The 13,560-nt window shown below is 43.1% G+C and overlaps 1 protein-coding gene across 8 annotated transcripts in view; it reads left to right on the top strand.

Moving 5' to 3' along the window:
• Window positions 1-13,560, top strand: part of MGMT (O-6-methylguanine-DNA methyltransferase) — a 173,864-nt gene that overhangs the window by 37,048 nt on the left and 123,256 nt on the right. Inside the window, exon 4 of one of the 8 annotated variants that reach the window (XM_021397714.1) lies at window positions 5,773-6,447. The exons of the other annotated variants lie outside the window; for them this stretch is intronic. Within the exon in view, the coding sequence (XP_021253389.1) occupies window positions 5,773-6,241 (469 nt within the window). The 3' untranslated portion in view covers window positions 6,242-6,447. Of the gene's footprint in view, window positions 1-5,772; window positions 6,448-13,560 lie in introns of those variants that run through there. 8 annotated transcript variants of the gene reach the window in all.

Raw genomic sequence — 13,560 nt, 5'->3', positions numbered from 1 at the left:
TGGTGGAACACGCGTCGGTAGAACGTCTTTATTGTGACTGTTCCTGACAGGTGATGTCCACCATGATGCCCATTAACGCGCCGTGTTGTAAGACCTGATGTCCATTACGGAATCCCCTTTGTTGCTGGTGTCAGGTCTAATTCAGGACAGCAAATCTCAGTCCGGGTTCAGCCCACTTCTCGCATCTGATGGAACGTACTGTTTTGGAAGTGAGGGATCTCACCTGATTAATTCTTTCAAAGTTATTAGCTTGTGTAGCGTGTACTGTAAAATGCGAAGTCTGCAATAGTCTTTTTCCCTTTAATGTCATAATTTTGCATAATGGCTGTTTGTGCTACATTGACTAGGACCATGGATTGCTTAACATAAGTGATTACATTTTCCTATGATTATAAACTCCTTCCATTAGAACTATTGTACGAAAAGTTGTAAATGATTTGTTGTTTAAGCTTTCTACTTCATTAGCTACAATATACACTTTACAAGAGTCATTGTCTAAGAGTTAGTAATATTTGTAATGAGCTGTATAATATGGGCCCTTTTACTAAATTTAAAAACAGATGGTATCTGTTAACAACAGTTTATCATGCAAATTGAACCCGAGAAGAAATTCCTTTCAGTGGTTACGTTGCTGTAGGCCAAATGGTGGTGTCTTGTTTTTTTGATGTAGTGGCAAAGGGAAATAATTGCTGTTTGTTAGATGCTTGTGACAGAACTCTTCTCCCCGGAAGTAACGATTCAAACTTTATTTCTCCGTTTAAATATTGAGGCTTTCTTTCGTGCCTTTAACACTCGCTTTGATATTTAAGTTGAAAATTTGTCATTTTTGTGCTTCGTTCCAGGCTGTGTAGTAACGTGCTGAAGGTTTTTCTCATTTAAGTTCTGAAGCAGCTGTAAATGAGGGTTCCCTTTTGTGAGGACTTGTGCGTATCGATCTGAATAATGGAAAAGATCAGAGAATGCAATACACACATTTTTCTTCTAACTTGAGAAACTCAAGCAAAATCTGAGCGTGTTGCATGAGCACTCGTGAGATGATAAAAATCCTCACACAGTGTATTTGTTGCAAACCCTGAACGGGGGAGGCCTTCAAGCTGAAGCAGAGTCCTTGTTTCTAAGACTATTTCCCCCATGTATAGAAATAGTTGTTTTTTTAATTTGAAGTATTCCATTGACTGCTCTACTTTGTACTGTTAGGAGTATACAAGGTATGTCAGTGTGCTGGAATTAGTGGTAGAAATAGGCAAAACTGGTCATGGTTCTCTAGCAGTGCCTCTTCCTGGATGACCCCATGTGCAGTGCAGAAGCTGATGCCGTCCTGGCAAAGCACTGCTCTTTCTAAGTGATCACAGATAGCACAGACTTGCAGTTGAGCTCATCTCCATGTTATTGCAGGATGTCATTTGGAAAACAACCCTGTTTTCCTCTACTGAGCGCCAAGCTGGGCACTTGTTGTCGAACAGCACAAAGCTCCGTGCAGGAGTCCTGCTATAAAGGCTGCTCGTTTGAGAACTTGTTATCCACTTGGTAAAATTAATGCTTGTTGAAGCATAGCTTCTTAATAAGCTGCCGTGTCCTATGTTTAGCTGTGTGGCTGGGTCTGTGCTGTTTTACATCTCAGCCTGTGTAACAAACAAAGGCCACGGTGCTCGTGGTTCTCGGAAGTTCTCTTCATGCACCTCTGAGCCCTACTGCTGTTCTTGGACTTTCTGAGCCAGGTGGTTCTGTTCCCACCATCCCCCTGTAAAATGCTTGCCTTCTACTGAGGTCTTCCCCTGGATAACACAGTTTAGTTTTACTCCAGGAATAGTGCCTTGCAGCATCACAGCCCTGAGTTTCCCCATTCTGGTAATCAGTGGACAAAGAGAGCAAATGTTTGGTGGGGTCCGTTACAGATGTGTGGGCACAAGATGAGTGTGTGGAGCTGAGCAGGAGCAGAAACTCCTGGACTGAGGTTGTGCTGTACAGTCCTTATGCACTGGTAAGGAACTTTTGTGGCATTAACTGATTCTGCCCTTTAGTAAGGGCTTTCGCTATGTTTTCATTTCTAGCAGGGGAAAAAAAAAAATCCTTAACACAATTTATTCCAGTGGCTGTGCACAGTTTGGTTTAGGGACTGCGGCAAGTCTGTTCAAGTGGAGCCAGCTGTGACGTGGTGGCATGGGGACAGCTCTCTGAGGCCAGGAGGATGCATGCAGCCTGCAGCAAGTGCTGTCCTGGAAGGAAAGTGCCTGTGGAGTGGTGGGGTTTGAGCTGTGAGGAAAGCAGTGGAGCCATTCTGCCTCTTGGCCCAGCTCAGTCCCATAGGGTAGGAAAATATCGGTACCTCTTCACTGTGTGTTGCAGGAGAACTCTGAGGAGACGTGATAGCGGCCTTTCGTATCTACAGGGGGGCTATAAGAAAGAAGGGGACAGAGTCTTTATCAGGTTCTGTTGTGATAGGAGGAGGGGAAATGTTTTCAAACTGAAAGAGGAGAGATTTAGTCTGGGTTTAAGGAAAAAAATGCTTTATGGTGACTGTGGTGAGGCACTGCTCAGGCTGCCCAGAGAGGAGGTGGTGGTGGCCTGTGCAGACAGCTCAGGTGGGGGGACAGGCTCTGAGCACCTGGTGGAGCTGTGGGTGTCCCTGTGCATTGCAGGGGATGAGGCCAGACAGCCTTCAGAGGTCCCTTCCAACTCTAACCATTTCTGTGATACCTTTGTGCTGTTGCAGAGCATTCCTGACCTGCGTGCAATGCTTCTGTCAAATGCCAGTGTTTTTCTACGCCTGTATTTCTGAGCTAATTAGACCACTTTAACTCAGGGAACAAATGGGCTAGCACCACTGAAATGGTGGGCGCTGAGTGGAGTCACATCTTGACTTCATTTTCCTCCTGCTGCCAGCTCTGAGCAGGCCAACTTCCAACCCAGCAGCTGAGGGACTGCTGCAAGGTGGTGTTGCTCTCCGGGTCCGATCTCTTTTAGGTCAGTTGTTACTTTGTGAAGAAGCTGAAACTAGAGCCCCTTATCTCTAGAACTTTGTTTTAGATTAACTCAAGGCTAGTAATGCCTGGAGCTTATAACTCACTGAATATTTGTAATGTTTTAATTTATGGACGTAATTAATTTTCTGCTTGGCACACGTTCCTGCTAACCACTGGTCTCTAAAGAGGTGTCCAATTTTAAGTAGGTGGTGGAAGATCCTTGACTCTACCATTTAGGATGATTTGCTCAGGTCAATTGATATGTGCATTTTGTGTTTATTTGGCCTCTTGGGATGTCCCTCTCGTTCCTTCCTCCACCTTCACCTGTGGTTTGTCCAACTCTTGTATTTTATGGCATTCTCTGTCCTTTGTGCTTGGCTGATGGCATCATGTCTCTGTTTTCACCCCTCCTCCTGCTTGCAAAAGGTCAGGAAGTGAAGTGGATTATTCCAGTCACCCAAGAAACAGAGGCTTTAGATTATCAGAGAGGGGTGTTGCTTCTAAACTAGTGGTCATGGAACAGAATTGCTTGTTTGGGAGGGGACAGGTTGCGGAGCAATTAGGGCAGTCCTTGCCTCTTGTTGTTTCTGAAGGCTTTTTGTACTGTATTTTTGTATGGTGTTTTCCATTTGTGGAAACAAAAATGGAGGTTTGTGTGGTGGTGGGTGCAGTGGGGCCTCCTGCACCCCTCAAAACTGAGGAGCATCTCTGATGTAAAACTGGGGGGGGGGAGCTCTGAACGCCCTCATCTGAAGCCAAGAAAACAGGCAACCCTATTCAGTGAATAAAAATGGGAAATGCATTGGAGTCTAGATACAGTATCTTTGTAGTAATAAAAGCAGTAGTACAGATTTACTGGTGAAGGAGTTTTAACTGTAATACTGTGGAATAGTAGGTTATTTTGTGTTCAAGAGCTACATTTATCACAAAAATGATGATATACAAATCACTTCCATATCACAAAATGTTCTTGGTCAAAATTGGCTTGAGGCAAGTGATATCTTCGAGTAAACAGTATATGAAGACCATATCTTAAAATGATAGATCACCTAATTTTGTTCTGACAGAGGTTTTTGCTGCAACAAACATCTGTCACTGAAATACCAATTCAGAGATATGGAAGCCAAATTGTGGAGGTTTTCTAGTATTTGTCACTCCTAACTTAAGAATGCTACTGTTAGTTTTCTAGATATTTGAAGATAGTGGGCAGCTTGCAGTTTAAGCACCCTAACGTACGTAGTTAAGCATTTTAAGAGACATAAGCATCTCTGAATGCAGATTAGCAAATTCTGAAGTGCTCCGCATTGATTCTGTGTCGTAAATGCAAAGCTGATTTGTTGCTGATGCCGCATACAAATGGAATGAAAACATAGTTATTGTCACGGAGGAGAGGGTAAAAATACTGGATGAGCTGAACGCGCTGTTATTAACTGCACTGCAGGGCAAGCGGCGTGAAGTCACACCTAGGGTTGGAACTGAACCAGGGCTGGAGTGCTTGGTGTGGGATTGGCAGGAGCACGGTGTCCATCCACATGGCCTGGGGTGCATCGATGGGTGCTCCCAGCAGGGTGCAGTGCTGCTGGGACAGAGCTCCGGAATGGGTGCTGTGGGATGCCTGCACCGTGGAGCTCTGCTGTGTGTGCCCTTAGGAAGCCAACGTCTGGCCTTTCTCTACAGCTGAATATCAAATAATCACTGGAAATGGAGGTTTCATCTTAAGCTTATTTTGGCGCTTGGTTAATTTAATTTTATCGGTAGATGTTAGGGGATAAAGGCATTCTGGTTGTAACTGTTCTCTATTCAGTTATTGCGTGCGTGTTTACAGCTAGCGCCTCTTTAATAAATACCATAAACTAAACCAAAATAAATGCAAACGCCGTGCTGGAGTTGGTGTTAGGTCTGGTTTTTGTTGTCCTGCTGTAGGAAAATGAAACTTTGGCTGCGAGGTAGTAACCTCCTGTGATATTTTGTAGAGAGGATGAGGTGGCAAATAGCAGGTCCTCAGAGGAGAGAGCAGTTACTGACAAGTCATGGCAGAGTTTTTTCCAAGATTATTATTATACATCATATGTCGGCCTAATTACTTCTGACACCGTTGATGTTTCTTTAACACTGTTAACGTGGATGTCCCTATCAGTGCGATCACTAAGGTTTAATTTAAATACGTATCCTCCTTTACGCGCTGCCTCAGCGTAGGGAAAATATTTCCAATGGAAAAAATGCAAATCCTTTATTCTTAGTTGCTTTATTTTTTTTCCATTCTTTGTTAAGTGGTGCTGTGCTGTAGTCTGAAGTGTGAAAGGTCTAAGAGTTTTCGTTGTTGGAGTCATGTGTTCTGTAAGATACATAAATTTCTCAAAGTCCACTTAAATTTCTCTGGTTAAAGATAACTTAGAGAATGGAAGCCCCATTCAAGCTGGACCAAGTATGCGTAATAATGCAAGAACCAGAACAGGAGCTGTGTTGTCAGTACTCACAATGACTTAAAGCTTTTTGCTGCATTATTTTAGAAACAGATTTTAAGAGCCTGTGCTTTTGGTTTTGGGGGCAGAGTAGGGAATCGCACTGGAAAACCACAGAGTAACCAAGCAGTGGGTGAACTGCAGCTGGGGTGAAGCTTACTGCTAGCTGCCCACAGCGACCGGGGTGCTGGGACTGGGGCTGTCAGATGGGGTGCCAATCATTATTCTCCAAATTAAAGATAATCTAAAGCGTAGTTAGAGGCCAGTTTTTGTGGTAGAGGAGTTAAAAGTAGAATTTGCCTTCAACAGTAATAACGTGGATTTATTTATTGTGTCCAACGTAACAGGAAGTCAACAAAGAATGCAGTTCTTTCTCCAGAGCTTTCTGCTTCACCCCTTAATCAGCGCTGCTTAAATTCAACGTCGTGTTCGGGACTCGATGGATTTGAACCCCGAACTGATGAGCTATCTATAGGAAACCTGATAAAATATCGAGTAAAAGCAATGTGGTTAAACATCACAAGGTGCAAATCCGGACGTGCGAGGTTGCGCCTTGGCTGCCCCGTGCCCACCGTCACCACAGCAGCTGTGCAGGAGGAGGGAGCTGCTGGGGGCAGCAGCCTGGCTCTGCTTGCACGCATGCGTGCACGGGGCAGGAGCTCTGGTTGCCAGGTAGAGCGCGGCACGGCTGCTGCCGGAATAGCAGCTCCCGGTGAGGGATGCGCAGCACCGAGCGGTGGGCTCTGCTGCGAAAGGCCTGGCTTTGTGGGGAGGGAAGAACGGGTTAAAGAATTCATAAAAAATGAAGGATCCTAATATTAAAGTGGGGGGGAAAATGCGGGTGAATGACATATTTTTTACACACCTCAACTGTCAACATTTCTAATCAAATCATCCAGCCTTCTTGCTTCTTAAATGATACAAGCAATATTTCCTGTAATAAACACCCCTAAGTCTAATGAGAGGCCCTAAGGCAACTTCAAATGTATGAATTCATTATAATTGAACAACATAATCTGCAGGGCAAAGATGCCTGCTACCCAGTCTTTTAACTTCGTACGGCTTGGGTGTTCTATGAAAAATGTTATACATTTTGTTTACAATGTATTGCTGCTATTTGAAGCATTGTATGTTCCTGTAGTACATAAGATGGGGACGCGTAATGGAGGAAAAATCAAGGAGGCAATCTTTCATTTTGTTCTTGTATGAAAAATTCAAAAGAGTGAAAACTCACCCAGAGAAATTTTGCAAGCGTATTATTTTCCGATGTTTCGATCAATTTGTCTGTCAACCATGCTGAGAGGTGGAAGGGGCCAGCAAAAGCAATTTAGCTTGTGAGGTCCAAAACAGAAATGTTTTAGGAAACCTTGTCACATGTTATTTTTTTATATTAGAACCGCTGTGTTTTTTATTTGCCGGTCGTATTATGAAGAGAAATTGGTATCAATCATCTAAATCACCTATGAATATCTGATATAACTATTACTTTTGTGCATATAAATAAGGGGGAAATATTTAAATGAAGCTTTTAAAGCGTAGGAAAACCTTTGGGTAGACAACAGGCTCCCTGCTCAGGTTTTCCCATTTAAAAAATACACTGTGCATTTTAATTGATTGTACCCAAGTGACATCATACTGAATCGTCTTGCATATGAACATATTGACCTCTCTGTGGCTTTAATTAAGCTATGATTGCTTTATGATAAGTTTGCTGTGGATTGATAGGTGTGCCAGCTGATGTTTAAACTCGACGCGCTCTGTGTGTATGTAGCTGTGTAAGATAGCGTGTGCAGGAGGGAGATTAATTCTCACATCTGGGGGGGGGGGTGCGTTTGTTAGCACGATAAATACGGTTCCTGTCACTGGTGCACTGTTGTGTGTGGCTGGAAACAGGAGGAACCGGAGCAGGGAGTCCTGGGCAGTCCTGCTTGGCTCAAACAGTGGCGTGGGGAAAGTTTGTTTTATGATGAGATGTCAATAAAAGGTTTCGTTTTCATAAAGCAGATTGATTTAGGAAATCCAGAGTACTTCCATAGCGAACTGTATCATTCATTTACCGTGGAACTAAGAAAATACAAATCCACACTGTTGCCTTACATTCAGTGCCTTGTGATAATCGTTGTATGTGGCTGAGTATGTTTATAGCGTTTGAGAAATACAAGTGTGGTTAGCTGTGCAAAAATGAACAGCTCCGTGTAATGGAGATGGTGAAAAGCGAGGCTGGGTAGCGTTCATGGTGCGGCCCAAATCCAGGCTGCCAGCTGCCAGCCCTTCCTGGGTGGGTTGACCACGAAGAGGGAAGGAATGCAATTTTGTCAGTAGGTGGAGATGTTAAATAAAAGCAAATGGGAGGCCAGGTGAAAGATCTGCTGGTGGAAGTGATCTGCTCCTTCCTCTGTTCTCAACAGTGACAATGGTGAACCCAGACAATTGCTCTGTTGTAAAGGGAGAAGAAGACTTTAGAGCAACAGCTGTAGAATGCTTTAAAATGGAGGAGGTGACATGGCACATAGTAATTGTGTCGCTATGAGGTACTGCTACAAAAACAGAGGGCAAAATTGTGATGTAAAAGAGTGTACAGTGCATGGACAGGCAGCAGCAGGGAAGATGTAAACATAAAGATGGGAAAGAAGAGGAAGAATATCTACTGGGACGTGCAACGGGTGAGGGTAACTGTGATCAGTAAAGGAAGAAAACTGCATTCAGTAGACAGAAGGAGCAGACAGAAGGAAGGACAGACCCCGGAGGGCCACAACAGAGAGAGAACCCAAAGTTGGTTTTGTTTCACAATGAGTGTTTGCTTCTGCTGTGCAAGTGAAGGGACTTGATGGCATAGGTTTCTTGTGGATCTCTAACAGATCACTGGGGGCACTTTGTTTTTCTAAGTTCTCTAATCATTTGTTATGAGGACAAAGTAATGGGTTGGGATTTGTCCTTCTGAAAGCATGAGGTGGTTTCTTTGAAACAGTGATGTCAGAGATACCCCTTACAGAGGAGAAACTCATTGTCCTGTTCTCAATGGGAGATGCAGTGAAGACGCACTGTGCTTCGCATCTGTTCTTCAAGATGAGAAGAACACTTGCTGCTTTCAGGTTCTTGGCTCCTTGGGGCTTTCTGTGCCAGACAATGGGGCTTAGCTTTTTCAGTCGTGTTTCGTATCTCACCTTCTGCTTGTTGATAGCCTTTAATTTCTCAAGCTACCTCTGAAGGAGACAATGTGGATGGCTCTCATGGCTGCGTAGTAAAGATTGATTGCTGGGAAATCATCCAGTTATTATTGTCACCTTATCATCAGAGGCTTGCATGGCTGGGGATGGAGAAAGACAGCAGATCTGCTCTGAGCACAACACATGCAGGTGGGTCCAGCTGCCACTGTTCTCGGGAGCTCAAGTTTCTGCTGTTTTCTTGGAGAGACTCTGCTCATTGTGCAACCTGGTTAGCAGGAGGTGTCCCTGCCAATACCATGGGGTTGGGACTAGAGGTCCCTTCCAACCCAAACCATTCTGTGGTTCTGTGATTCTGCTCTAGCTTAGCAAATCTCTGAGGTTGTAGCTCTGGTGCTGTTTGCAGCAGATGTTCTTCTTGCAGTGTTGTGCTATTACTCCATTGTATTTACTTAACTAAATAATGCTTCTTGATAAGTACAGATTATTCATTTTAAAATCTATAAGCTGTTTAATTACCACTTTTACCTACTGTTTGTTAAGATTACATGCTGCATGTTATCCCGTGCAGCTGGTATACTTATTTAATTTTCTCTTAAGCCAAATCTCAGTTTTGATCGTCTTTACCCTGCGAATTCTAAAAATTGGAATTTTCTGGAAAAGTCAGAAATAAATGTGTCACAGCAGACCAAGTCACATGCAAGTGGTGGAAAATGATGTGCTGTATTAGCCAGATACGACAGCCTTTGAGTTTGGAAAGATTAAATTCGAGATGATTTGCTAGGGAAGTCGGTTGTGTAATTATTTGTAGTGTATGTCATGGGTAGGAATTTATTGCTGTTCAGATAAATTTATACTCTCCAAAATAGATATGGTGTATTTTCCCTATTCCCAGCACGCAGACATGAGTCTTGCAATGGGGAACAGAAATTTTAGTGCCTTTAATATTCCTCATACTGTGTTTTAGAACAGTTCTGCTTTTTATTTGAGCATTCCACTAGCAAATTAATACAGTTTCCTGTTGACCTTCAATGATTTAGAGCTTGCTTTTGCTTTCTTTTGATTATTCTTGTGTGTGAGTTTGTGTTTATGCTCCTGGTACAAGAAATCTCAGCATCTGTGCATTTCAGAAGGGAGAAATCCTATCTAAATTTCCTGATCGTTTAACTATTTGAAATACCTTTAGTTTCTTTCCTGACTCTTGGTTAAAAGCAATGAATCACTGAGTTTTGTGATTTAGGGAAACTGTTCTTCTACAGTGTTTGTCCATAAAGGAAAACCAGGATAGTAAAACCCCAGATGGGATAAGGCCTTTTAAAAACATGTCATCTAAAAAGTGATGTGGCTTCACTGCTTTTTAGGGTTTCTGTTATAGCAGTTAAATACCGAAGTATCGCTTCCGTAGATGAGTATTTAGTCATGACTGTTGTTTGTGGCAATTGTAGAGAAATCTTTTCAGAACTGGTTAGTTCACTTCAAAAATATTAATTAGCACTGGTCTCTGTGAGAATGTGAGAGAGGATTTTTGGATGGAAATGTAAAGGAAAGCTGCTATTAGCTGTAACTGATGGAAGGGATTGATCATCACCATTACTCTGGTTGGCTTGTGTTCAAATGCAGGTACGTGCGAGTCCACCTTCACACGCAGTGTCACATTCATTGCTCAGTCCTTGGGCTTAGGATGGAACTTCTGAGGACTTTGACTTAGCACAATTTTTCTCCTGTTGCATTGGAAAGCTTAATCTAAAGCAGAGAGGTGAAATTCCTGCTGGCTTCCCTGCAGATATCACTGTTCTGCACAAGTTTATACCAACATGGTTCTAAAAAAAACCCCTATTTTTAATGCTACTTGAGTGGCCATCTGTAATAATACCAATTACAACTTCCATTTTTTTCAAGAAAATTCTCAAACACAGCTCCTCTTTCCTCATCTGTGCCTGGTATGGGCGAGCTCCATTTGGACGTCTGCTGTAGTGTGAGCTCTTTGACTCCTGCAAGGCCCTCGCTTCCTCTCACGTGGCGCTTCAGGAACGTTAACTACTAAATATTGAGTGCCCCAAGATCTGTCATTGGGAACTACACGTGTGTTTTTCTGTCTCCACCGTCTGGCAGGAAGGATGAATTTTTCTGCCCGACGTTGTAGAAGAGTTCAGCGCAGCTCAAATTTCTGTTTTCTGTGCTTTTTATTTTTTTTTCCAAGATTTTGTTTTGTTTTTACAAAATATTGGTTTATTGAGAGATGTGTTACCCTCAATTGACATATTGACATTTCCAGGAACTGTGGTTATTGTTTTGAGAAATACAATCCTACACTGACAGATTCCTATCATTATTTGGAACCGTTGCTGAGGGTTAGTGAGACAAGTCTCATAAATAATGAAAGTGAATCATATTGGGGAGAACAGCCGTGAGAAACAGCGGCGTGTACAGTGCTGACACCGGATAATTCTGGTGCAGCCATGACATCACGCGGTGTTAATGTCACACGTTACAGCAGGGACGTGGAAACCCTGGTACGTGATGGTAATTAACTTGTGTCGCCGCGCTAACTACCCACTGCAGTAATTAGCAGCTGGGCATAACTAGGCCAGCGCTGCGTGCATCCCCGTGCCCTGCGTACCCTCGTGCAGCAGGCGCCGAGGTGCTGCCCATGCAGGGGATGCGCTTGAACGTGGAATATTTTTACATGGTCTCGAGTAGCCTAAATTTTTCTCCCCATAGTTGCATAGGCTTTATTATTTGACAGCTGTGGAGGAAGTTTCACACTGGACTGGATCTGATTTGCAGTTTTACAGGGAGCAATTGGCTGCAAAGGTAAAAATGAGAAACGAGCCCAGTGCTGGAGGAGTTGCGTAACGCGAAGGCTCATCAGCGTGGCTGCGGCTTGACCTGGTTTTGGTGCGCGTTTCTCAAGTTAGCAGAGAACTCTAATTAACCTCCTGTTAAAATAAGTGAAATCATTTCGTTTACTCTGAGCTAACAAATTTCTCCCCGCTGTTATTTCTGGAAGCAGGTAAGTTTAATATCAAATGCCCTTTGCATGCCAGAAATGTGTTTCCATTATTATTTAACCTTATTCCTACAATGATGATGCCCCTGTATGTGCTGCAAAAATGCCAGACTTGAAGAGAGACTAACATACATTGCCATAATTATTTTAATGAGAGAGAATGGGGAAGACACTTCTCTGCCATCTGTCAACAGAAAGCAGTCAGATTGCATGCCGGACTTTATTCACTTAGAAATTGTTCCTCAGTACTGAATAGTGAATTCTCTACTACTACTTCTAGGTCAGAGCATTTATAATCTTCCCTGGTTCTCTGTGAAGTCTACGAGTTATTACTCCAAAGACGCTCATTAATTTTGTGGTCTCGCATACCTAAAATTGAAACTTCCAGCCCGTTACTCGCTGCTCTGTGCATCGCGCTCCTCCGCTGCGTTGTAGGCGCAGAGGGGGCAAATAAGTTGCAGGAGCACACGTGCAACTTCTTAGCATGAGAATACCACAATCAATAAATGCTGTAGAAAACGTGGAGAATACCTTGATTTTATTTAACTTATTTCTCACAGGGGTTTTCTAATAAAAATAGAAAACCCATCTAATGCGGTTTGCCAGCAGGTGGTTGGAAAACCTGAGGGAAAGGAGGATTGGCAGTTTTTATATTTTTCCATACCATTATTCTCTCAACTGTTTTTACTATTACTTTAGTGACATAGAACTTGTTTCATACAAAATTACTGGAAGTCAGCAGTTTCATCTGCCCACATTCAAGCCTTCTTGATGATGCTGTCATCTTGCCAGTGTGAGGTCCCATCATGTCAAGCTTAAGCTGTTTGTTTGTTTTTATTAATGTGATTTTTAAAGCCAAAAAGCAGCTGGTTTAAAAACAGATGAGTGCAGCAGTTGTAAGGTGATGCACCTCAGCATTGTGTGCGCATGTCTGCCCGCTGGAGAAGGTCTTACCCTGGAGAGAAAAGCTCCTTAGAGAGGCTGAGCACTGTGTGTTGCTCTACAAAGGTCTCAGTCTGACTTGTGCCACTGGGTGATGTTGCGTGGCTGTGCTGCCTTTTCTTACATCAGCCTCCTGCTCTGTCAGTAACCTGCTCAATGCAGTGCATAGTGCCAGCCCAGACTTTGTTTCTGAACTCTTCTCCAGCTCATTGGAAAGTAGATAGATAGCTTTTGCCGTGTTTCAGAATCGACTTGTTTGCTTGCATTCTGTGGCACCAACAGGGGTAAGTTGGGAAAAAAAAAGAATTCACAGAAAAGCCAGAACTTCCAAATGTTATTAAGCAGTGCAACCATCGCCACTGTTAGTTTTTATCAGTAAGTTGCTGCAAGTCACTGTCACATCTTTCTGCACGTTCTTAGTTATGGATGCCAGATGGGAAGGTCTTCCAAGCATCGTGCCTTGGCGTTGCCTTACCCACGGCCCATTCCACCCTCACGCTGGAGGTCTGAGCGACAGAAGGGTTCTACAGACAACATCACAGCCTTCCCTAAATGCTTTGGAAAACACCGCAGCGTATTAAAGTTTGCCGTGCTCCTGCTGTTCGCATTTACAATAAGACTGTGTTGCTCGCGGTCTTGAAGGGAGCGCGATTTGCATTTGGAGACTTTGTGATATTGATACTTCTCCAAATACCCAGCTGAAGAATGGCTGATATTTATCTGAAGCTTCAAGTTACTGTGTGCGGAGTCAAAACAAAAATAAAAAAAAAAGTGGAACTAAAGGTTTGCTGTTTTGCTTTCGTAGTAACTACAGACAGATTTGAAAAGCAGAACTGAACTGAAATGTGCTAGAAAGGCATTAAAACTTTGTAAATCAGATGTGGAAAAAACCCAGTTTTTGAACAATTTCATCATTTAAAGATGATTTAAAACAAAACTACAATGCCATTTTATTGTAATGTAAATCAAAATTACGGTGTGCTACTTCAAGTGATCCTGTTGTGTTCTCAGGTGGGTGC

The sequence above is a fragment of the Numida meleagris genome, chromosome 5 (assembly GCF_002078875.1).
Source record: "Numida meleagris isolate 19003 breed g44 Domestic line chromosome 5, NumMel1.0, whole genome shotgun sequence".
NCBI lineage: Eukaryota > Metazoa > Chordata > Aves > Galliformes > Numididae > Numida > Numida meleagris.
Note: the sequence above shows the minus strand (reverse complement) of the source record. Positions and strands in the feature narration are given on the sequence as shown.